The sequence below is a fragment of the Lynx canadensis genome, chromosome F2 (assembly GCF_007474595.2).
Source record: "Lynx canadensis isolate LIC74 chromosome F2, mLynCan4.pri.v2, whole genome shotgun sequence".
NCBI classification, from domain to species: Eukaryota; Metazoa; Chordata; class Mammalia; order Carnivora; family Felidae; genus Lynx; species Lynx canadensis.
This window is the reverse complement of record NC_044320.2, coordinates 82,669,134-82,694,804: the sequence shown is the minus strand read 5'-3', so window position 1 is coordinate 82,694,804 and position 25,671 is coordinate 82,669,134. Positions and strand designations below refer to the sequence as shown.

The window sequence follows — 25,671 nt, the reverse complement described above, 5'->3', positions numbered from 1 at the left end:
TTACTGTGTAGCCAATGTTTGGATAATTAAATGGAGTAACTTAAAGTTAGTGCAACATTATATTATGTAAAGTATTTCTCTTAGAAAAACTTACAGATGCTTCTGTCTTCTATAGGAGGATCATTTCAGTATCTCCCCACATACTAATTTGTTTCACCTGGTACTTATATAGTGTCGATTAATTTCTTATATAGTATTTCTTGTGTAAATGTTTGTGAAAGTTATCATAGTATTTATTAACTTATCAACATAACCTACTTAAGAGGATTTGAGTTGACTTGTATATAAATGGACCCTGGCAACCTGTACATTTCAAATAAGTCCAGTAGTCTCAGATACATTTTGTTCTTATATCATTTACTTGATTCTTTTGTGGCCTCTTGGTCATTTAAAACCAAATACTTTTAAGAGCAGTTAGCTGATAAAATAACTCATTCTTTCACATATTCATTTGGCAAATGTTAGCCTTAAATATTTTCCATTTTTAACTAAGAACTGCTTTATCTGTTGTTCCTACACAGATAGAACTTACAAGACCCTGTAGTATACCTTCTGTATGAACCTGCTATTCCTGTTTCCTAATCATTTAGTCTTTGCTGTTTTATGTTAATATTTGTGCTCTCCAGTTGACCTCTGTGGTACTCTTCAGTATTTAGAACTATGACAAGTTACAGCGCAGCAATCAGTATTGACACTCTGACCATGTCCTGCCAAAGCGAGAGCAACCATTTCTCAGCTGGTTATGCTTTCTTTATATTTTAAATAAGTCTCATGTTTTAACATAATAAATTAGGAAAAAAGCATCACTCACAATTTCCTATCTTTAACCAGTATTTACCTGAGAGAAATTTTGGTCCATGTCTTGCGATAACACTCGATTTCTAGGATTCGACCTACCAGTAATTCTCTCTGACCTTAAGAAAGTCATGTGAGCAAGTAACTTTTTCAGTTTTCTTATCTGCCAGAAATGGAGATTAATATCTTCCTTACCTATTTCATAGGGTTGTTGTAGGTCAAGTATGATAATAGATTTGAAAATGCCTTGGAAAAAGTTAGTAACAATGACAGTGACCATGGTGACAGTGGCTGCTGTTGTTTCATGTGTGATGGACGAGGCCCTGCACTGTGGTCTTTCTGTGTTCCCTCTCTCAATATTTGCAGTGTTCTTGAGGATGGATAATACTGTCTCTATTTAAAAATGAAGATAGTGTTGGGTGTCTGACTTCAGCTCAGGTTGTGATCTCTTGGTTCGCATCGGGCTCTGTGCTGGCAGCGCAGAGCCTGCTTAGGATTCTCTGCCTCCCTTTCTCTGCCCCTCCTCCACTTGTGCGTGCGCGCTCTCTCTCTCTCTCTCTTTCTCTTAAAAATAAATAAATAAACATGAAAAAAAATGAGGACACTGTTAAAAAGAAGGTAGGTATAAATAAGGTATTTGAGGATTTCAAAAGGGAAGGAGTAGTTGCTTCTGGCTGGGATTCAGTAAACCCTTCCTGGACAAGGTTATATTTTGGCCGAGACTCACAAATTTTTGGAAAATTTTGCTTTGCCAGCACAGAAATGCCTTTTATGTATCATCCATTTAATTACAAAATAATCTTTGTTTGTAAAACCAGTATCTCTTATGCCCAGATTTAAAGCTTGTTTCAAATTCACCATTTGTCCTAGGTTGCTTTTTGCTTTTTTATCTCTCACACAAAGAGGAAATTACACTGCCTTATTTTCTTGAGGGAAGGTAGGCTGCTGGTGTGTCCCTAAAACTGTATTGGACAGTGTTCCGTATGAGAGACTTGAGAGTGCTTCTTGGAGAACACTGGAGCCCCGTAGTACATCCAGGATGGCACTGATCACCATCTTCGCCAAGCCTGTATGTAAGTCACCAAGCCTGTTGGAGTGCACCAGGATTTGGGTGACAGTCAGTGCTATTATGCTGCAGTGCACAAGAGTGATCGTCAATAGCATCTGGCATGTTTGTTCTACATTGCAGTGCACCAGGGTTCTGTTGGTGGTCCCATAAGGCATGTTTTTTCTATTTTGTCTATGCTGCAGTGTACCGTGGCTGTGGTAATAGTGATACCGTGCAACACGTTTTTATTCCATCCACAGTACACCAGGGCTGTGGTGGTAGTACCATTGAGTGTGTTTACTCTTGGGGTGGCTCAGTTGGTTGAGCATCCTACTCTTGATTGTGGCTCAGGTCATAATACCAGGGTTGTAGGATTGAACCTTGCATCAGGCTGCACACTGAGCATGGAAGCTGCTTAATTCTCTCTCTCCCTCTGCCCCTCTCCTCCACTCATGCACTCTTTCTCTAAAATAAAAGTGTGTGTGTGTGTGTGTGTGTGTGTGTGTGTGTGTGTGTATGTTTATTCTGTGCTGCAGCGCACAGGCTGTGGTGATAGCCAATACCGTGAAACATGTTTATTTTACAAGTCATTTAGTGCTCCAAATCTTCAGCAGAAATCATAGTTTTAGGAATATTGGCAGGATTTATCATAAAAATCTTCAAAGAGAGTGTGGTTAGTAGCAATATGATTCATCTCAGATATGTAAGTATCCCTGGGAGTAATAACTGTGTGTTTCTGTAATGTCTTGCCTTTATAAAATCTGTTGGAGGTTTATAGGGACTATAGAGTTTGGCAGACTACTGAAAACCTATCTCACTTTTAGAGCCACACAAGACAATAATTAGTGCCTGAGGAGAAAACTCAGGTTGCTCAGGCGAGCCACTGAGCGTGGCTGGAGGGTGCCATGGCAGACACTCAGCCACACACAGCCAGGCCACCTGATCTCATGGGCCCTGGAGCTCCAAACAGCAACTGTTGTCAGTGGTTGATGGGGTAGGTGCCACGCGTGCTGCACAGTTTTGGGGGATGAGCTCTGAGCACAGGTCCAAGTTTTAAAAATTCTTAAAATATGTCCACAAATGCTCCTGTGGTTAATGCAGCCCCTAAACTTAGGGCATTTCCCTTTGCTGCTGTTCTCCAACCACTGATCTGGCTGCCATGCATGGGAAAGATGGTGTGTGCACCAGAGCGATGTCTTACGTTATCCTGAATTGTTTTCCTGCTCACCAACTGAGGATGAGCTACGTTTTACTAAAGAAACAACAATCATGGTAGAGGAGGCGCAATGCTTACTTCCTACTTAGTGCCTTTCTGTAACACTTGTTTTCATTACTCCACTTCCCTCCCCCATAGTGACTAGTACCAGCCTGACATTGTGCTTGTTCACATCCTTCCCCCATTCTGTTTCCTTCCTTACCTTAAGAAATAGTAGCAAGATAGGTACATACCTGAGGAAACAGTAGTTGAAGGCAGTGCTCTGGAGCAGTGATGTGGCCTTGCTTAATATGCGAACACATGTTACTGACACTTAGAGAAAGGAAGGAATGGAAAATTAGGGATGAGTGGAAAATGAAGAAAAATGAAGAGGAAAAAAAAATGGAAATGAAATTAAATTATATAACTAAAACTTTGATGTTATTTAAGTATTAATTTTCATTATTCACTGTTAACCAGTTGGCTAAAGTGGTAAAGAAACTAGTATCAGTATCTATTATATAATTAGCAGGGAACTATGTTAGATACTTAGCTTTCGTTATTTCATTTCACTTTTTTTAATTAAAAAACAGAAAATAGAAAAACATAAGTGTACTCGCCACCTAGAATTAATAACGTGTTTTAATCTTTGGTCTTTTTTTGATTCACATTAAAAAAAATTTTTGTTTTTATTTCATTTTTGAGAGAGAGAGGCAAAGTGCAAGTGGGGCAGGGGCAGAGAGAGAGGGAGACACAGAATCCGAAGCCGGCTCCAGGCTCTGAGCTGTCGGCACAGACTCTAATGCGGGGCTGGAACTCACGGACTGTGAAATCATTACCTGAGCCAAAGTCGGACACTTAACCAACTGAGCCACCCAGGCGCCCCCGTATTTTTTAATAATAGAAACGATGTGAAGTGTGAAATGCTCTTCTTTCTCCTTAGGTATGTGTTTCTATGTATCCTGCTGGCCATATTTATATACTCGTATTACATATATATCTACAACAATAATTTATTGTTTTCTAGGTTTCAAAAAATAATAACATTATGCGTATCATGCTCTGAATATCTTGTTTATCCCCTCTCGTTTATGAGATCTCTACATGCTGATACATAGACATCTGGCCCACTAGTGTTAAGTTCTGTATGGTGTTCTGTTGTATGAACACAGCATGGTTTACCCTTCCTCCTGTTGATTTGTGTTCGGTACACTTTTCTGCTCTTATAAATAGTCCTGAGGTATGCATCCTTGTTTAGGTCTCCTGGTGCTTGTGGCAGTTTCTGGGACACATCTGGGTTTTAGGTTACATACACTGTCAACCTCAGTTTTCTCGCTGAATTCTTAAAAATGTTCTTTGAGGGGCGCCTGGGTGGCTCAGTCGGTTAAGCGTCTGACTTCAGCTCAGGTCACGATCTCGCGGTCCGTGAGTTCGAGCCCCGCGTCGGGCTCTGGGCTGATGGCTCGGAGCCTGGAGCCTGCTTCCGATTCTGTGTCTCCCTCTCTCTCTGCCCCTCCCCCATTCATGCTCTGTCTCTCTCTGTCTCAAAAATAAATAAACATTAAAAAAAATTTTTTTAATATAAAAAATAAAAAATAAATGTTCTTTGAGGTACACGTAACGGAGGGGTTGAAATGTTATCTAACTTGGCCAATTTAATTAAAAAAAAATTTTTTTTTAATGTTTTATTTATTTTTGAGACAGGGAGAGACAGAGCATGAACAGGGGAGGGTCAGAGAGAGGGAGACACAGAATCTGAAACAGGCTCCAGGCTCTGAGCTTTCAGCACAGAGCCCGACGTGGGGCTCGAACTCACAGACTGCGAGATCATGACCTGAGCTGAAGTCGGCTGCTTAACCGACTGAGCCACCCAGGCGCCCCTTGGCCACCTTAATTAATCAGTAGTTAAATTCAGATCAAATTCTACCCATTAAAATTTTTTTTAATGTTTATTTATTTTTGAGAGAGAGAAAGAGAGAGAGAGAGCATGAGTGGGGGAGGTATACCTAGAGAGGGAGACACAGAAGCCAAAGCAGGCTCCAGGCTCTGAGCTGTCAGCACAGAACCGGGTGCGGGACACGAACCCACAAACCAAGGATCATGACCTGAGCCGAAGTCAGACACTTAATGGACTGAGCCACCCAGGCGCCCCTCCACCCATTTAAATCTCAAGCCCTAGCGTTCAACATTCCTCAGAAATCCTCCCCTTTAACCTTTATCATCATTAGAACAGTTGCAACCAGCCCGTCTCCTGTAGAGTCAAAGCAGGTAATGAGGTGGAGGGAGCATATAAGAAAGAAGAATCAATAAGTGCCCATACTTCCCTTGTTGTGGTTATCAGAAGAGTTCAAGATTTGGCGTAAAACCATGCTGTGTGAAATGATGGCTCTAAATTTTCTGTGTGTACAAAAATGTTTCTTTATGATGGAAGACTATCTTTTACGTTGCTTAAAATAAAATTTTAATTGAAAGATGTTACAGTGAGTATGTTACTATCTGTTCTCTACTTTGCAAAGTATACAGACCATTTTCTATAGGTGGAGAAAGCTATCTTATTTTTTTTTTAATTTTTTAAAGTTTATTTATTTTAGAGAGAGAGAGAGTGGGGGAAGGGCAGAGAGAGACAGAGACACAAAAATCTGAAACAGGCCTCGGGCTCCAACTTGTCAGCACAGAACCTGACAAACTCTGTCAGTACAGAACCCGACGCCGGGCTCAAACTCACAAACTGTGAGATCATGACCTGAGCCAAAGCCGAATGCTTCACTGACTGAGCCACCTGGGTGCCCCTAAAGCTATCTTAATGTGATTCTTTTTTTTCATGACATTTTATTCACAGTTGGACCTTATGTTTATTAGACTTCATTTTGCTTGTTTTTTTCTTCTTCACCTTCTAGGTAGAAAGTCTGGCATATTAGTTGTGAAAATTCTAGAGCTGCATGAGGAATGCACCATCCAAGTTGCTATGTGTGAGCAGTTAGCAGGGATGCAAGCCGACAGCTCTTCTCTAGGTCAGGCCCCCAGGACTGGACTGAAGGTGCTGTTCACCAAGGAGACTGCTTGCCATCTCAGGGGACATCCCCAAGACATCATCCATATTTACCCTCCCTGGTGAGTAGAAAGAACTGATTGTAGCAGTCACTAACTGAGTTTGTCTCAAAATGTATTTTTATCATGAACATTTTTGTCACCTTATTATGGAGAAATGCCAGGAGAAAGAAGCCAGGATTTGACATCGATTTTATGTAACAGAAGCACTGAACTGTCTTTGAATGCTTGTTTGTACTTTTGGCAGGAAATTTTTTTACAATTTAAGGGCAGAAAGGCAAGGGAGAAACAATCATATCAATATTCCTCTCTAAGTGGTATATTAAGAAATATGGCTTTTTTTCTTAGAAATTCAATTTTAGTAAGAGGCATTAATGTGACTGTATGATAATACACATTAATTTAATATTTCTTTGCTGGGGCGCCTGGGTGGCGCAGTCGGTTAAGCGTCCGACTTCAGCCAGGTCACGATCTCGCGGTCCGTGAGTTCGAGCCCCGCGTCGGGCTCTGGGCTGATGGCTCAGAGCCTGGAGCCTGTTTCCGATTCTGTGTCTCCCTCTCTCTCTGCCCCTCCCCCGTTCATGCTCTGTCTCTCTCTGTCCCAAAAATAAATAAACGTTGAAAAAAAAAATTTCTTTGCTAATCACTTTGAAAGGGATAAAAAGCATAAATTAAGACATAATAGGGTTTGAATCTTTAGGAGCATAAATGGTCATTAATGGGTCAGAAATATTTTTAAGGATACATGTTTGTTTTCTTTTCCATAGGGTGTTATTTTTTACTACAAGAAGAAGAAAATCATATTATTTTTGAGAGAATGTTTGAGCAGCCTTGTTTTAAGAACTAACTATTAATTTTGTTGGCACATTTTTAAGAGTTTCATTCATCTGTCAAATTCTTAGCTTTGAAGTTGACTTACAGGTCTTTAAAGTAAAACTTCCTTCCCAGAGCAGGGATCTATTTTCACTGTGTCCATAGTGAGTTCTCAGTGTTTACTTAAATTCTTCCACAGTCTGTGGATATCATAGGGTAACCTACATTTTATTTTATTTCATTTTGCTTTGTTGTGTTTTTTTTTTTTATTTATTTATTTATTTATTTATTTATTTATTTATTTATTTTTTTCAACGTTTTTATTTATTTTTGGGACAGAGAGAGACAGAGCATGAACGGGGGAGGGGCAGAGAGAGAGGGAGACACAGAATCGGAAACAGGCTCCAGGCTCTGAGCCATCAGCCCAGAGCCTGACGCGGGGCTCGAACTCACGGACCGCGAGATCGTGACCTGGCTGAAGTCGGACGCTTAACCGACTGCGCCCCCCAGGCGCCCCTGTTGTGTTTTTTTTAATGTATCTTTTATTGAACAGTATAAGACACCTACAGTGTCATACACAAATTATAAGTATACATTTCTTCAAATAATCACAAAGTGACTATGTAATTGCTGTCCAGTCCAAGAAATAGAATACAGTGCACACCTGGGACCACCCCAATCCCCTCTCATTTCCCCCCTTTCCCTCCTACACCAGTTGACTATCATCCTGATTGATGATGCAGTAGACTCCTTTAGATGTTTGAGAACTTCATATAAATAGAACCATACAGTAATCACAAAATATGCATTCTCTTTTGCCTGACTACTTTCACTTAATATTATGCTTGTGAGATTCATCAGTTTCCTTGGCATTTAACGGTTTGTCCATTTTTATTGCTAGACAGTATTCCATTGTATTAATTTATGCAATTATATCCGTCTGTTCTTCTATTGACAGATAGTTAGGTGCCTTCACTTTGAGGATATTGTGAATAACGTAATGGCCAACTGTCATTCTCTGCGGCTTACTCGAGAATATAATGCCCTTAATTCTCTTCTTTCTGAAATTTCTCATCATCCTAAAACCATGCCATTATTTTTCTACCATGTTAAAAAAAATTTTAATTAATCTTGACGGTACTTCCTCTTCCCACTGTGGCCAAATTGCCCCCCATTCCACCCAGCACTCCCCACACCACACCTCCGGCATCTGCAGCCACCTCCGCGCTGCTCCTCTCGTGGTTACTTGTGTGGCCATCGTGTCTCCCTGTAGCACAGTGCTCACTCTTGCTCCTCCTCATGCATTCCTCTGGCTTCTCAATACCAAAGTGCTACCAGGCTCGTCCTGGACCTCTTCTCTACCCTGTCTACCTCACTCACCCCTTTGGTCCTTCCGTTTCATCTTTTGCTGTAAATACCAGCCGATCACTGATGCCTCTTAAAACTGTCTGCAGCCCACTCTCCACCTCCTCATCACAGCAGCATCCCACAGCCCCCTTGCTGCCACAGCCGTGGCTCTACTTGAGTACTGATGGCGTGGCAGAATCAAGCTCCTAACCCTCCCTCTTCTTCCTCACCCTTCCCCATCTCAGGACAGGGAAACCACCTTCTTGAGTACGTGCCCACGTCCTCAACTCTTCTTTTTCTCGTAACCTCCCTTCTGCAGCTCCACTTCCAAATGCACACGGGTCCAGGACTTCTTGCCACCTCTACTGTCAGGACGTTTCCAGGTACTCATTCTCCTCTGGGTTGTTGCAGTCTCTTAAGTCATCTCCCTGCTTCCTTCTTTGCCCTCCTCTGTCTCTTTCAAGATCATTGAAGGAGCAAAGCTATGAATATGCAAGTTGTCATACCGCTTTTTGGCGCTCCATGCCCCAGTGTCTGCTCACCTCATGCACAAACCCATCCCGAGCTTTGAGGCCTCATCTCCCATCTCTGTCTCCTTCCGCAATTCCATCCTAGCCACAGTACACTCCACCCTGGTCCTCAGATACCATGCAACTCTCCCCCTGGGGCCTGGATTCTTGCCACCGCCTGTGCTGGGGTGCTCTGTCCCACCCCTCCCTGTGTCTGCATGGTCTGCAGCTTTCTTATCTTCTCTGGGCATTTACTCAGCTGTCACCTTCTCAAGAGTCTTTCCCTGGGTTCCATATCTGAAATTGGAAAGTATCCCCTTCCAGGCCCTTTATTGTCCTTTTCCTACTTTATTTGTCCTTTACTGTCCTAGACAGTGCTCCTCCTGTCTAGGGCCTTGTGCCTGTAATTTCTTGTGTTCTTTTGACTGTTTTATTGGAAGTTCTTTTTGGAAGCTTATAGTGAAACTTAGTGATATTGAGAGTATTTGATTTTTACGGTGAATTCTAATTTTATCTTCTTTATCAATATACATCAGTTTTTGTGTTTATTTATTGTATTTCAACAAAAATATGTATATTGCAACTATGCTGAGTTTATTACAGTGAGACACAGAAGATTCCAACATAGTTATGTTTGGAACTAAATTTAGAAACATTAGTAGACTCTGGATCCTAGCTTTTGCCCTTATAGCTTTTCTTTATTTTATTTATATATCTATTATTATTTTTAAATTTAATTTTGTTTTTTTTTTAATTCCAGTATAGTTAACACACCATGTTATATTAGTTTCAGGTGTGTAATATTGTGAGTCAACAATTCTGTACATTACTCAGTGCTCATCACAATAAGAGTACTCTCAAACCTCTTCATCTATTTCACCCATCACCACACCAACCTCCCCTCAGGTAACCACCAGTTCTCTACATTTAAGCGTCTGTTTTTGTTTGTCTTCTCTTTTTCTTTGTTCATTTGTTTCATTTCTTAAATTCGACATATGAGTGAAATCCTATGGTATTTATTTGTCTTTCTCCAACTGACTTATTTGGCTTAACATTATACCCTCTAGATCCATCCATGTTGTTGCACATGGCAAGATTTTATCGTTTGTATGGCTGAATGATACTCCATTATAGATATACACCACATCTTCTTTATCCATTCATCTATCAGTGGATACTCAGGCTGCTTCCATAATTTGGCTATTGTAAATACTGCTGCAGTAAACATGGGGGTGGCATGTATCTTTTTGAATTAGTGTTTTCATATTCTTTGGGTAAATGCCCAGTAGTGGAATTACCTGATCCTATGGGAATTCTGTTTTAATTTTTTGAGGAATCTCCATATTGTTTTCCACTGTGGCTGCACTAGTTTGCATTCCCACCATCAGTCAAAGAGGGTTCCCTTTTCTCCACATCCTCACTGACATCTGTTTCTTGTGTTGTTGATGTTAGCCATTCTGACAGGTGAGACAGTTTGCATTTCTCTGATGGTTGCATGAGCAATCTGTTCAAGTGTCTGTAAGCCATCTGTGTGTCTTCTTTGGAGAAATGTCTGTTCATGTCCTCTGCCTAGTTTTTAATTGGATTATTTGTTTTTATGGTGTTGAGTTGAATAAGCTCTTTATATATTTTGGATACTAACCCTTTATCCAATATGTCATTTGCAAATATCTTCTCCCATTCAGTAGATTGCCTTTTAGTTTTTTGACTGGTTACTTTGCTGTGCAGAGGATTTTTATTTTGATACACTCCTAATAGTTTTATTTTTGCTTTTGTTTCCCTTGCTTTGGGAGACATATCTTGAAAAATGTTGCTATAGCTGATGTCAAAGAAATTATTCCCTGTGCTCTTTTCTAGGGTTTTTGTGAGTTCTAGTCTCACATTTAGTTCATTAATCCATTTGGAGTTTATTTTTGTGTATGTTGTAAGAAAGTGGTCTAGTTTTATTCTTCTGCATGTTGCTGTCCAGTTTTCCCAACACCATATCAGGAAAAAACTCTCTTTTTCCCATCGCATATTCTTGCCTCCTTTTTTTTGTAGACTAATTGACCACATAATCGTGGGTTCATTTTTGGGCTCTCTATTCTGTTTTATTCATTTATGTGTTCTGTGTTTGTGCCAGGACCATACTGTTTTGATTTACTATAGTTTTATAGTATATCTTGAAACCTGGGATAGTGATACCTCCAGGTTGTTTTTTGTTTTTTGTTTTTTTTTTCAAGATTGCTTTGGTTATTAAAGGTCTTTTGTGGTTCCATATAAATTTTAGGATTATTTGTTCTAGTGCTGTGAAAAATGCTGTTGATATTTTGATAGGGATTGCCTTAAATCTGTAGATTGCTTTGGGTAGTATCGACAGTTTAACAATATTTGTTCTTCCAGTCCATGAGCACAGAATATTTTCCACATCTTTGTGTCATTTCAGTTTCTTTCATCAGTTTTCAGAGTATAGGTCATTCACCTCTTGGGTTAAAGTTTATTCCCAGGTATTTTATTCTTCTGGGTGCAATTGTAAATGGGATTGTTTTCTTAATTTCTCTTTCTGCTACTTTATTATTAATGCATAGAAATAAGATAGATTTCTGTATATTGATTTTGTATCCTGCAAGCTTACTGAATTTACTTATCAATTCTGGTAGTTTTTTGATGGAGTCTTTAAGGTTTTCCAAACATAGAATCATGCCATCTGCAAATAATGAATGTTTTAGTTCTTCCTTACCGATTTGGATGACCTTTACTTCTTTTTATTGTCTGATTACTGTGGCTAGGACTTCCAATACTATGTTGAATAAAAGTGGTGTGAGGACATCTTTCTCTTGATCCTGATCTTAAGGGAAACGCTTTCAGTTTTTCACCATTGAGTAGGATGTTAGCTCTGTGTTTTCAGATGACCCTTATTATGTTGAAATATATTCCCTCTAACCCTACTTTGTTGAGGATTTTTATCATGAATGGATGTTGTACTTTTTCTTTTTTTTCCTTTTTAATTTTTTAAAAATTTTTTTATTTTTGAGAGAGAGAGAGCAGAAGTGGGAGAGGGGAAGAGAGAGAGGGAGACAGAAAATCTGAAGCAGGCTCCAGGCTCTGAGCTGTCAGCACAGAGCCTGATGGGGGGCTTGAACTCACGAACCATGAAATCATGACCTGAGTCAAAGTCGGACATTTAACTGAGTGAGCCACCCAGGAGCCCTGGATGTTGTACTTTTTCAAATGGTTTTTCTGCATGTATTGAAATGAACATATGGTTTTTATCCTTTCTCTTGCTGATGTGATACATCACGTTGATTTATCTTTTCCTTAAATAAGCAGATAAACTCTTAGAATCATTATGTAGGTCCATAAAGCATCATCATGCCTCCAAATCTCTGTGTCTTTAGTATGGATTTTTCCCCTCTCATTTCATTTAAAAAGCATTTAATTGGTTTTTCTAGTAGGTATTTATACATATGATACAGATTTCAAAAGGTATTGAAAGATACGCAGTGAACAGTGAGTCCTTCCCATATTTGTTTCCCAGCCATTCAGTTCTCATCACCCAAAGGAACCACTGATACCAGTCCTTACACACCATCCAGAGATGGTGTTTGTGTATGTGTGTGCATATGCATATACAATATAAACTCATTTATGTATTTCCTGCCACTATTCTTTTTTTTTTTTTTCAAAAATGGTATCCAACCGTAATACCCTTGTACCATGCTTTTCTATTTTAAAAATGCATGTTGGAGAGTATTCAGTAACAATATGCTAGTATAGAAATAATTGTTACATTCGTTTTGCATGGACTTCTGAATTAAAGATACCATTTTTATTCAATGAGCCCCTTTGGATGGACATATTTGTTGCTCCTGCTATTTGGTTATTGCAAACAGTACTGCATCATTACCAACATGTGTGAGGGAGAGCTATAAGATGAATTTCTGTAAGTATTATTGCTGGATCAGAGGTTATACCTCTTTAACTTTAGGAAACATTGTCAGATGGCGCCATTTTACATTTCCACTAGCAGTGCATAAAGTGCCTATTTCCCTTTTATTAATCTACTGTATTGATCTTCGCCAATTTAAAAACTAGAAAATGGAATTTATCATTTTAATTTTTTTTACATTTCTTTTTTTCTTTTACTGTAATATAAGCTTGGGCTTCATTCCCTGTGCTTAAGAACCATTTATGTATTATTTTCTATGAAATGCTTGTTGATGACTTTAGACCTTTCTTCTCTTGGATTGTTGGTCTTCATCTTATCAATTTGTATCAACTCTTCAGAAATGCTAAAAATAGCTCCTTGTCAATCGTATACATTACAATGAGTTTTCTCCCCATTTGTCATTAGTCTTTCAGCTTTTAGGCAGGAGGTGTCCCTTTTTGTTTGTTTTTGAAAAGCAGGGTAGTGTGCTTTTCCATGGCTGAATTTATCCATCTTTTGTAGTTTCTGCATTTTATATCATAGATAGTAAAGAAGTCAAAACTTTCTTGCTGTGAGATTAAAATTTTTTCTGTGTTTATTCTAATACTTTATGGATTAATTGCTTTCAAATTTTTTATATTTAAATCTTTGACTCCTGGAATTTATATTTATGTAATAGGTTAAGTAGGAAATGAATTTTTTTCAAATGACCGCTCAGGAGTCCCATCAGCATTTATTGACATCATGTTAAATGTATGAATTTCTGGAATAGGACTTAAAAGCAGTCTCTGGGTAAGGCTCTGCTAGGATACTCCTCCCTTCCCTATGCTGATGCAATTAATGGCAGCATGTATCAGAGCACCAGGGTGCTAATTGGTTACCTTAAATCTGTCTTCCCTCAGAAATCTGTTCTCATTCAGCATCTTCTCCTTTCTCACTCTAGTTTTTGCTTCGTTGTATAATTTAGGTTTTGCTTTCAATAAAGTCTAAGTTCATTTCTGATGGGAAGGGCAAGTTGGTATTCTTTGTTTTTAATCTCCTCCCTCCTCAACTTCTAATATTTTTGTGCACCTCTATGTATTTCAAAACATACTTATTAAATGATACTTTTTTAATAAAAAAAATTAGTGTCTAAGTGTGAATGTTCTTTAGGAAAGATGTTTTAGAGGTATTGAAGTTGGGACACTTTCTTGGGCTCATGAGAAGTAAAATTAAATCAAGATTATCTGCAAAGATAATATATTTACAAAAAATTTTCAAATCCCACTGGCTCCTTAGACCTCATAAGTGGATGAGTTATTATCATTTGACTTTGGGAGATTTTTAGTTTTGGGTTGTATTGAGGAAGCTGCCTTGGTGGTTGCTTCTTTCATTCTTTCAGGGGAAATTTTCTGTGTGAAATTGTACGGAATTTCCTGTGTGGTACTATATGCAGAGATTATTAATTCTAACCTTGATTTGGATATTTTCTTTTTCTCTGTTATGTTTTTGGTTTTCATTCTTTGAGGAGTTTTGCTCTGTGAATGGAATGTAGATTATAGAATAAGAGTGAAATGAAATCCTGCATTTGCCCATTTTAATATATGAGACCTAACTGTTTTTATATGTTATACCATCCAATGGAAAATGAATTTTGATCTCTAGGAAGACAACTTAGAATGCTTGTGTTGTTATCCAAGCCAAATGGTACCAGATATTAATGCTATGTAAGAATTTTATTACCTCTATAAAAGTGAAAATATCTGAAATAGATATAATTTGATATATTTCTCTAGAGTCATTGTGACCTTTCTCAAAATGACCATCTCAAAAGAAGGAGATATATACATATGTGTGTGTATATATATATATGTATGTGTATATATATGTATGTATGTGTGTGTGTGTGTGTGTGTGTGTGTATATATATATATATATATATATAAAGTAAGATACCTTGATGAAAATTATAAAACACTGATAATTCCCAAATGTTGGTGGGACTGTAATTTGGTACCTTCTTTGGCAATATGTCACAAACGTTAATGTGAATACACTTTGATACAGAACTTTTGCCACTGGCACTTTATCCTATAAAAATACTCAAATATGTACAGAAAATATAGTCATAAATGTTTTGCTTTAAACCTTAAAATCTAAATCCAGCCTAAATAGCTATTAGGCTGAGGTGGATTAAATAAGGTTCTGCACATCTCTGCTATGGATGGTAATTTAACATAGTGATAGAGATTTTTATTTCCTCTCATAGAAAAATATCTATATCACAGTGTTATTTTGCAGAGAGCAGGTCACAAGACAGCAATCAGGGTCACTGAGACAGGAGGAGCAGTCTGGGTCACTTGGGTAGGAGGACTATTACCACTTCTCCATCCTTGGCCACCTCATTACCCAGCAGACAAACTGATACACTATTGTTATTAGCTTCTAGGGCTCTCCTAAAAGCAAATACCACAGATTGGGTGGCTTAAACAACAGAAGCTTATTTTCTCATGGTTTTGGAGTCTGGAAATTTGATATCAAGGTACCAATGGTTGGTTTCCACTGAGGCCTCTCTCGCTAGCTTGTAGATGGCTACACTCTTGCTCTGTCCTCAAGTGGTTTTTCCTTTGTGTGGGCACATGCCCCTGATGTTTCTTTGTGTACCCAAATCTCCTCTTATTATAAGGATATTAGTTAGCTTAGGGTCTTTCCTAATGGTCTCATTTTAACTTAATTACCTTTTTTAAGTCCCTATCTCCAAGTAGTCACATTCTAAACTACTAGAGGTTAGGACTTCAACATATGAATTTGGAAGGGACACAGTTCAGTCCATAACGCTATCATAAATATTAACACTTTTCTGCTGGATATTTCAATTTTGTGAATTTGATCAACCGCCTGATTTCTCTGTTTCCATGTCTCCAAGAGGACTTGACAACCTTCCAAATAGCTTCCTGAATTGTATTATGTCTTGTTATATATAGATAGAGATTTTTCTCAAAAAAAAAAAAAGATACTTTTTTAATTTAAAGAAAATGTAATAGTATTTTTTAGGTACTTTAGGAGGAGAGATGAATGGGAAGTGTTTTGAAAGATGAGTTTATTGATATGCATGTATAGGTGATTTAGGCCATCTATCTTAATAGTTTGGAAGTTTCTGCATTTTAATTAAGAATTTATTTCTTTTATCCAAATGTTAACTGAAGTTAGTCTAGATGTCACTTAAAAATAGCTCATAGTTAAAGAAAAAAAAGCCAAAATAACAAAAATGACTAGTCTTTTTTTAATATAATTTTTTTAAGATAGAGAGCGAGAGAACGCATTAGTGGGAGAGGGGCAGAGAGCGTGAGGGACAGAGGACCTAAAGTGGGCTCTACGCTGACAGGCTGACAACAGCGAGCCCTCAAGTGTGAAGCTTGAACTCACAAACCACGAGATAATGACCTGAGCTGAAGTCAAATGCTCAACTGACTAAGTCACTGACTAAGCCACTGCCCCTAGTCTTTTTCTTTTAGTGGAAGCTTTCCATTATAAATATTTTATCCTTGGGGGCGCCTGGGTGGCTCAGTCGGTTAAATGTCTGCTTTGGCACAGGCCATGAACTCACAGTTTGTGATTTCGAGCCCCGCATCGGGCTCTTGCTGTTGGTTCAGAGCCTGGTGCCTGCTTCGGATTCTTTGTCTCCTTCTCTCTCCGCCCCTTCCCCACTCACACTCCATCTCTGTCTCAAAAAATGAATAAACGTTAAAAATTTTTTTAATTAAAAATAAATAAATAAATTAATTAATTAGTTAATATTTTGTCCTTGTAGCCTGTTTGCTCTTTTTCCATTAAAAGTCTTTTGTGTTCATTCAAACTTGTTTTCAACATGGAAACAGTTTTTAAAAGAATCAGTAGAGGGGAGCCTGGGTGGCTCAGTTGGTTAAGTGTCTGACTCTTGATTTCAGCTCAGGTCATGATCTCATGGTTCATGGGCTTAAGCCTCACGTTGGACTCTGCTCTGACAGCGTGGAGCCTGCTTAGGATTCTCTCCCTCCCTCTCTCTTTGCCCCTCCCCTTGCTCGCAGGCATGCATGCTCATTCGCTCTCTATTTCAAAATAAATAAATAAACTTAAAAAGAAAAATAAAAGCATAGAGTTTTAAAAAAAGAATTTATAAAAAGCAGAATCAGTAGACTTCTGACACTTCCATTTGTCCTTTAGCAATAAATGGAGTTTAGTTGAATAATGGTTACTTATCCAAAGGAGTTTAGAGCCCTCTCTATGTATTGAATTCCCATAAGATGTAATTGTTATCTTACCTCAGCAAATCTGGGAATGAAGGTAGAACTAAAATGCCTTGCCTAGGATTAATTGTATTATGATACAGTGATAGAATTGTATTACCAGAAGCAACCTCTAAAAAAAAGGTCATGAATGTATAAAATCGCAAACATATAAAAATATAGTAGTCTAATGAATCTCATGCCCCCACCACAGTTTTAAAGTTTATCAACTAATGAACAAACAGAATTTATTGCTAAAGGAAACTGAAAGGTTTCAATATGTTTCCAGAGAAACATTTTAGCAAATTGAACAGAATTTTTTTTTTTTTATGTGAAGAAAGGAGTTTTCTGTGATACTAGTTATAGAAAGAGGGAGGTAGAACTCATCTGGCTGATAGAATATGACCTACTACCAAATCTAAAGCCAGGATGAGCACCAGAAAAAGTTGAATATGTGATAGTGTATCAAGGGACAACCAGGACACCTCCTGGGACACCCACTCACTCACTCATTCAAAATATCTGTTAACGCACTGTGTGGCAGATAATTTTGTCCTTCCTTACAATATGCATCATAATCTGGGGAAGGAGTGAAATCCTACTTTCTGCATTATAATGAATACCTCTCTGTATCAGTAAATTCACATCATTGTCTCTTTCTTTTTAATTTTTTAATGTTTTTTATTTATTTTGAGAGAGAGCGTGTGTGCATGCGAGTGGCGGAGAGACGGAGAGAGAGGGAGAGAGAGTCCCAAGCAGAGTCCATGCTGTCAGCGCTGAGCCTGACGCAGGGCTACATCTCATGAACTGTGAGATCATGACCTGAGCCAAAACCAAGAGTCAGAGGCTCAACCGACTGAGCCACCCAGGTGCCCCTCACATCATCATTTTTTTTTTTTATTTTTTTTTTCAACGTTTATTTATTTTTTTTTTTGGGACAGAGAGAGACAGAGCATGAACGGGGGAGGGGCAGAGAGAGAGGGAGACACAGAATCGGAAACAGGCTCCAGGCTCTGAGCCATCAGCCCAGAGCCCGACGCGGGGCTCGAACTCACGGACCGCGAGATCGTGACCTGGCTGAAGTCGGACGCTTAACCGACTGCGCCACCCAGGCGCCCCCACATCATCATTTTTAATGACTACTTTGTACTTCGCTATATGTATATGTCATAATTTAAATAGTCTCTTCTATTGAGATTTTAAGGTTGCTTCCTATTTTGGGAAGTTGTTTCCCAGCTTGAAACCGTACCTGAATGAAAGTGCTTATACTCCATTCTCATTATATTCTTAGAGTATTTCTAAAAGTGGAAATTCTTGTTTAGAGAATATGGGTGGGTTTTGAGCTCTTCAATATATTGTCACCATAGTAACCTATGAAGGTTATAAATATTCCCAATGCTGTCGGTTTCTCAGCAGTCACGTCAATACACACTCAACATTTTTAATAACTACAGGTTATATAATTTCTTTATTCTTTTCCATATTCTCAACATATAGTGTATATTCACTTCCTTTCTAACACAAATTAATTTTTAATAGACATACACACATATATATATAATTTAGTATATATTTTAGATTGCTTTTCAGAGTGGATTTTAGGAACTGTTTTAGTGGGTTAAAGGTATGCATTGTTGCTGTCACTGCTATAATGTCTTGATACAGTTACTTATAAACTTCATAGAGTATCTGCAGCTGGTCATTGAATACTTTTTCTTATATTTTCTTATATATAAGAAAATATAATCTTATATTTGCTTATATATATTATGACAGGTTATCTTTTGAGAGTTGGTTTTCTTAACTTTTACTCACATTTGTTGGGGTTCTGCAGACTTTCTTATCAATTTGATGCCTGTTTTGTATAATAAAATGTTTCTGTTTATAGTTATATCATTTATGATAATACTTTTGTTGTTTCCTTCCTAATAGTTATATCTCTTGTTTCTGTCTTATTACATTAGCTAAAACTTTTAAATCAGTCTTTTTTCCTACCGTATTTCCAATGACTAGAATAATGCTAGGCACATAGTTTTATGCTAGGTTTGTTATGCTAGCATAGTTTTATGCTAGAATGCTAGGACATTCAATATTTGATTAGTGTTGAGTATTAAATAATCATCAAGACATTGTCAGTTTTGTTATGCTCCCTATTTGTCTATTTTTTTTTGAGAGAGAGGAAGAGCACAGGGGAGGAGCAGAGAGGGAGAGAGAGATTCCCAAGTAGGCTTCATGCTGTCAGTGCAGAGGCTGACACAGGGCTTGATCTCACAAACTGAGATCATGACCTGAGTTGAAATCAGGAGTCTGAGGCTTAACCGACTGAGCCACTTAGATGCCCCACTCCCTATTTGGATGACAGGATGTATCAGTATATTTTGCTGATTTGTACATTCATTAGGAAGCATTTATTGAATGTTTACATATGCTATAATAAGCCTTGTGCTGGATGACGGGGTTACAGTATTCAAAATGACAAATCATCTCTGCCCTTGAGGAACTCAGTGGTGGAAGAGAAAGGTAATATAAACAAGTTATAAAGGACTTTAGAAAGTATACCAGTAGGTCTCTGTACAAGGGATATGAGGACAGTGAGGAGGGCAATACAACTGATAGATCAGTAGAGGTGTGTGTGTGTGTGTGTGTGTGTGTGTGTGTGTGTGTATACCACATGCTGGGGAGAATATAGATTGAGAGTGTCAAGGGTAGCTTCCTGGAGTTGGTGATCCCCTATCCAAGCTGTGGAGGCTAAGTTGGAAAGAATAAAGGAAAGGACTGTGAGGGCATTTGAAGTAGCAAATGACTGAGTGAGCAAAGTCCAAGAGGCCAGAATGGTATGGTGGTGTAGGGTGTGTGCGGGGATATATGCCTCAGGAAATTCTCAGGCAGAGGTAGCAGCAGGTGAGGTTGGAGAACCTGGATACAGTGTTAAAGAGGTGATACTGAATCCTTCCTTCGTCCTGGAAAGGAGCAATGTGATCTGGTTCACACTTCGAAGTTGGTGGAGACTGTAGAAGGCTGGAGTAAAGGCATCTTGGAGGCTTTGGAAGTAGCTAAAGTGTGAGAAAGACAATGACTTGGACTGGGATGGTAAACAGCAGATGTGGGATCTGTTTTGGAGTCAGAGGCAACAGGATTTCCGGATGGGTTTGATGTGCTATATGAAAGTCAAGAAAGAAGGGTGGGGCGCCTGGGTGGCGCAGTTGGTTAAGCGTCCAACTTCAGCCAGGTCACGATCTCGCGGTCCGTGAGTTCGAGCCCCGCGTCAGGCTCTGGGCTGATGGCTCAGAGCCTGGAGCCTGTTTCCATTCTGTGTCTCCCTCTCTCTCTGCCCCTCCCCCGTTCATGCTCTGTCTCCCTCTGTCCCAAAAATAAATAAACGTTGAAAAAAAAAATTAAAAAAAAAAAAAAAGAAAGAAGGGAGACTCCTAAGTTTTTGGTTTGAGGAGGAGGTGAGTTATGGCACCATGTAGTAAAATGGGGAGACAGGGTTGATTTGGGGGGCACAGTCCATAGTACCTTCTTGACACCAGCAATAGCTAGAGCCCTGAGAGATTATGATGCCAAAAGAGAAACTCTGTCAGCTGGTCTGGGTTTTCAGTGTAACCTATGTTTGGTAAGTGCTAGAGGGCCAAGGTAGAGCCCATAGGCTTGTTCACGGCTGCTTTTTTCCTCTTTTGTATTTGCTACCTGGGATTCTTTGAAATGAAGACATGGCTGACTCTTATTGCTAGGAGTAAAGCAAGGCCAAAAATGAAAGGTTTGTTTACTGAGTGGTACTGTCTTTCAGTTGTGACAGCCAGAAAGCCAATTTTTTCCCAACACAATTACAGGATGTCCTGAAAACAAATAAATAGAAAATTAATGCAGTGATAAAAGGGAAAAAAATGAACACCATGATGGTAATCTAGAAAATCTAAAACAGGAGAAGGAAATCAATCATTTATGCTTATATGAAGAAAGAAGTAAAGCAGATATCAGCAGTGCACCACAGAACACTTTTCCATGGGATTCCATTATATTCCATTATATTCCACTTCGTAGGAATATAACCAAAAGGTTTTCATTCGAATAACTTTGGGAGAGGCTACTTAAATGTGGACTGGTTACTATACTGTTGGGCTCCTCAGAGACTAATGTGCAATAAGCAAATGCGCATTATGTTTTACAATAGAGGAAAACAAAACAGAGGGGATCATGTAAGCAACAAATGACCACATTCTTCCTAATCTAAGCAGGTGGGTCAAGAGAACAAGTAAGGGGAGTGATGTCTCAAAAAATGGTAGAGTAGGAAGCACACTTCTACCGAAACAACTAGTGTACTGGTAAGAACTGATTCTAGTTGAACGCTTGTAGCTCCAGGGAAGACTTTTATGCAGAGTAAATTGGGGGGAATTTCAGCCTTTCAAGTGGTAGCACTACCATTCCACATTCTCAGCTTCACAAGCCTGGTGCAGAATGCTGGAGCCAGGGTGGGCAATATATCAGGGCTGTGTATTGATTGCTGAGGAACTGGCAAAGAGGTTAGTAGATGTTTTTTTAACCTCCATAGGCTGACGTGGTTTCCAAGACACTTAAGGAGACAGTATTTGTCTACTTTCCCCCTTTTGGGAGCCAAACATTTAAGAAATCGTTATCAGTTCACTAGCTGACCACAGAGATAATGGAATAGAAATAACAGACACAACAAATGACAAGGAACACACATCTTGAAAAAATAATATTGAAAAGTCAAAACAGATTAATCCAGCCCTGGACAAATAAGGTTCAACAATCCCTGAAGAATAGGACAATTAAATTTCCACATTTACCACAAAATAATACTCAAATGTCCACTTCTCAACAAAAATTACAAAACGCACAAAGAAACAGGAAACAATGGCCTGTTAATGGAAAAAAAACAATAATTTGGCAGAAACCATCAATGAGGAAACCCACTCATTGGAATTATTAGTCAAAGATGTGAAGTCAACTGTCTTAAATGTGTGCAATGAATTAAAGGAAACCATTGATAGAAAACTAAAGGAAATAAGGAAAATATATGAACAAAATGAAAATTTCAGTGAACATATAGAAAATTTTTTTTCAAAAAAAATTCTGGAACCGAAAGTACAATAACTTAAATTTTTTTTTTTCAACGTTTATTTATTTTTTTTTGGGACAGAGAGAGACAGAGCATGAACGGGGGAGGGGCAGAGAGAGAGGGAAACACATAATCGGAAACAGGCTCCAGGCTCCGAGTCATCAGCCCAGAGCCTGACGCGGGGCTCGAACTCACGGACCGCGAGATCGTGACCTGGCTGAAGTCGGACGCTCAACCGACTGCGCCACCCAGGCGCCCCATAACTTAAATTTTCAAACTCACTAGAGAACCTCCATAGCATATTTAAACAGGTGACAGTTTAGATCAATGAACTTGCAGTTAAGACTGTTGAACTTATATAGTCCAAGGAACAGAAAGAAAAAAGAATGCAGAAAAATGAACAGAGCTTGAGGCACCTGAAGGACACCATCAAATGTAGAACATATGTATTATAGGAGTACCAGAAGGAAAACAGAAAGAGAAAACATGAAAAAAAAAATACTATCTGAAGAAATGATGGCCAATAATGTTCCAAATATGAGGAAAAACATAAATATACATAGCTAAGAAACTAAACAGTCTCCCAAGATAGATAAACTGAAAGAGATCCATACCAAACCATATTCTAGTAAAATTGTTAAAATCCAAAGACAAAGAGAAACAAGAGAGAAAATACTTGTCAGGTACCAGGGATCCTCAAAAATATTAGGAGATAATTTCTCATTAAAAAAAAAATTGGTATCAGAAAGGAGTTGGATGTCATATTTAAAATCCTGAAAGGAAAAAAACAAAACAAAACTGTCAACCAAAAATTATATGTCTTGCAAAAGTATCTTTCAAGAATGAAAGAGATATTAAGACATTTATAGATAAACAGAAGCCAAGGGTGTTGATTACCAATAGACCTGTCCTATAAGAAATAGTAAAGGCAGTCCTCCATGTTGAAATGTTTAGCAACTTGAACCTAAGAAAAATGTGAACGCTGGTGATGGTAACTACAGAAGGAAATATAAAAGCGTACTTTTGGTATTGTTTGTAATGTTCTCTATGATTTAATAGGAAAATGCATGCACCAAGAATTTAAAATTTATGTTAATGGGAATACAGTGTATAAAAATGTAATCTGTGACAGTACAATGTAAAGAGGGAGGGAAGGAGATGTACTACAGGTACAAAGTATTTGTATACTATTGAAACTTAATTGGTCTTTTCCAAAATAGGTTGTTATAAGTTTAAGATTTTAACTGTAATTTGCGAAGTAAACATTAAGAAAATAAAAAAATAGAGACAAAGGAAAAGAAGAAAGGAATTAAAATGTTACACTACAAAAAAATCAACTAAATATTATATACATATTATTGACATTAATATTTAATTATTAATATTTTGATACAAAAAATGTTGAAGGAACTGAAAAATAAAAAACAAGGTATACAAAAACAATCCATAGATGGCAAAAATAAATCCTTCTTTATCAATAATCACATTAAATGTAAATGGATGGAAAAACTATTAAAAAAACTTTTTTTTGGATTTCAAAAAAAAATAACAGGATCCATCTATATGTTGTCTACAAGAGACTCAATTTAAATATAAGGTCACAAAGTGGTTGAAAGTAAAAGGATAAAAAGTATATAAAATTCCATACAGGTTGTAACTAAAGAGAACAAGAGCGGATATATTATTGTCAGACAAAATGGACTTTAAATTTAAAAAAGCTGAGACAAAGACAGATATTATATATTGATAAAAGGTTCAATACAATAAGATGTAACAATTCTAAACATATACATACCTAATAAAGTAGCCCCAAAAATATATGAAGCAAAATTGAAAATTTTTGAAGGGAGAAAAAGGCCTAAAATACTTCAGTATCCCACTTCCAATAATGGACAGAACAGAAGATCAATAAGACACAAGAGGACTGGAACAACACAATAAACCAATTAGACCTAATATATAGAATACCACACCCAAACTGCAGAGTGCACACATTCTTCTTAAGTGCACATAGAACATTCTTCAACCTAGACAATATTGTTAGGCCACAAAGCAAGTTGTTATGGACTGAATTGTGTTCCTCCAAAATTCATAACCACTCCTGTGCAACTTAAAATTTGACAGTAGAGATAGGGCCTTTAAGAGCTAATAATAAGGTTAAATTAAGTCATGTGGTGGACCCCAGATCAATGTGATAGGTATGGTATATTAAGACAGCCAGGAGTGATGGACGTACACAGAGAGAAAGTGTTATGAAGATGCAGTGAAAAGGTGACCATCTGCAAACCCAAGGGAGAGGCCTCTGGAGAAACCAGACTTACTGGTACTTTGATCTTGGACTTACAGCATCCAGAACTATGAGAAAATAAATTTCTATTTTTTAAGCCACCCAGTCTATGATATTTTGTTATGGTAGCCCTAGGAAACTAATACACAAATCCAAATTTAAGGAGATTCAAGTTACAGAGTGTCTTTTATGTTCACAATGGAATAAAGCTAGGAATTACAAACGGAGAAATTAGAAGATACCTTGAGACAAATGAAAATAAAAACAAAACATGCCTAAACTTACAATGTGAAAACACTGCATTAGAAATTCATAAGTGTAAACATACACATTTAAAAAAGAAATTTAGGGGTGCCTGGGTGGCTCAGTCAGTTAAGCATCCAGCTTCGGCTCAGGTCATGATCTCATGGTTCCTGAGTTGGAGCCCCACATCAGTCCACTTTGCTGAAAGAAATTAAGAAGGATGTAAATAAATGGAAAACATCTCATGTTCATGAGTTGGAAGCCTTAATATCGTTAAATTGACAATACTCCCCAAAGAAATCTACAGATTTAGTATAATTTCTATCAAAATTCCAAAAGCAGTTTTTTTTCTGGGAGGAGAAAACCTATCCTAAAATTCATATGGAATATCAAAGAATCCAAAACAGCCAAAACAATCTTGAAAAAGGAAAACAAAATTGAAGAACTCACACTTCCTCATTTGAAAACAATACAAAGCTATGGTAACTAAAACTGTATGGAATTGCATTAAGACAGAGATATAGAACAGTGGAATAGAATACAGACACCCAAAATAAACCCGTATATATATGGTGAAATTATTTCTAACAAGGGCACTAAATCCTTTCAACAAATGGTGATGGGAAACTGGATAGCCATATGCAAAAGAAGGAAGTTGGGCTGTACACAAAAATTAACTAACAATCAAAGACCTAAACTTAAGAGCTAAAACTATACAGCGGAAAATCTTCATAACATTGGATTTGGCAGTGATTCCATAGATATGACACCAAAAGCACAGGAAATTTTTTAAAAAATACATCAATTGAACTTCATCGAAAGCTAAAAACATTGTGCATCCAAGGACAGTATCAAGAAAGTGAAAAGACAACTGACAAAATGTGAGAAAAGATTTGCTAAGGGATTAGTATCTATAAGTAGAATAGGGATTACCAAGAAGTAAGAGGAATGGAGAGTTACTGTTTAATAGGTACAGAGTTTATGTTTGGGATCTTGATAAAGTTCTTTTTTTTTTTTTTTTTTTTAAACGTTTATTTATTTTTGAGACAGAGAGACAGAGCATGAACGGGAAAGGGGCAGAGAGAGAGGGAGACACAGAATCGGAAGCAGGCTCCAGGCTCTGAGCCATCAGCCCAGAGCCCGACGCGGGGC

At 38.0% G+C, this 25,671-nt stretch overlaps 1 protein-coding gene across 2 annotated transcripts in view; it reads left to right on the top strand.

Annotated features, from left to right (window-relative positions):
- SPIDR (scaffold protein involved in DNA repair) overlaps positions 1-25,671 on the top strand; it is a 509,957-nt gene that overhangs the window by 220,382 nt on the left and 263,904 nt on the right. For both annotated transcript variants that reach the window (XM_030304272.1, XM_030304271.1), the window contains exon 8: positions 5,936-6,149. In XM_030304272.1, coding sequence (XP_030160132.1) covers positions 5,936-6,149 — 214 coding nt within the window. The remainder of the gene's footprint in view (positions 1-5,935; positions 6,150-25,671) is intronic.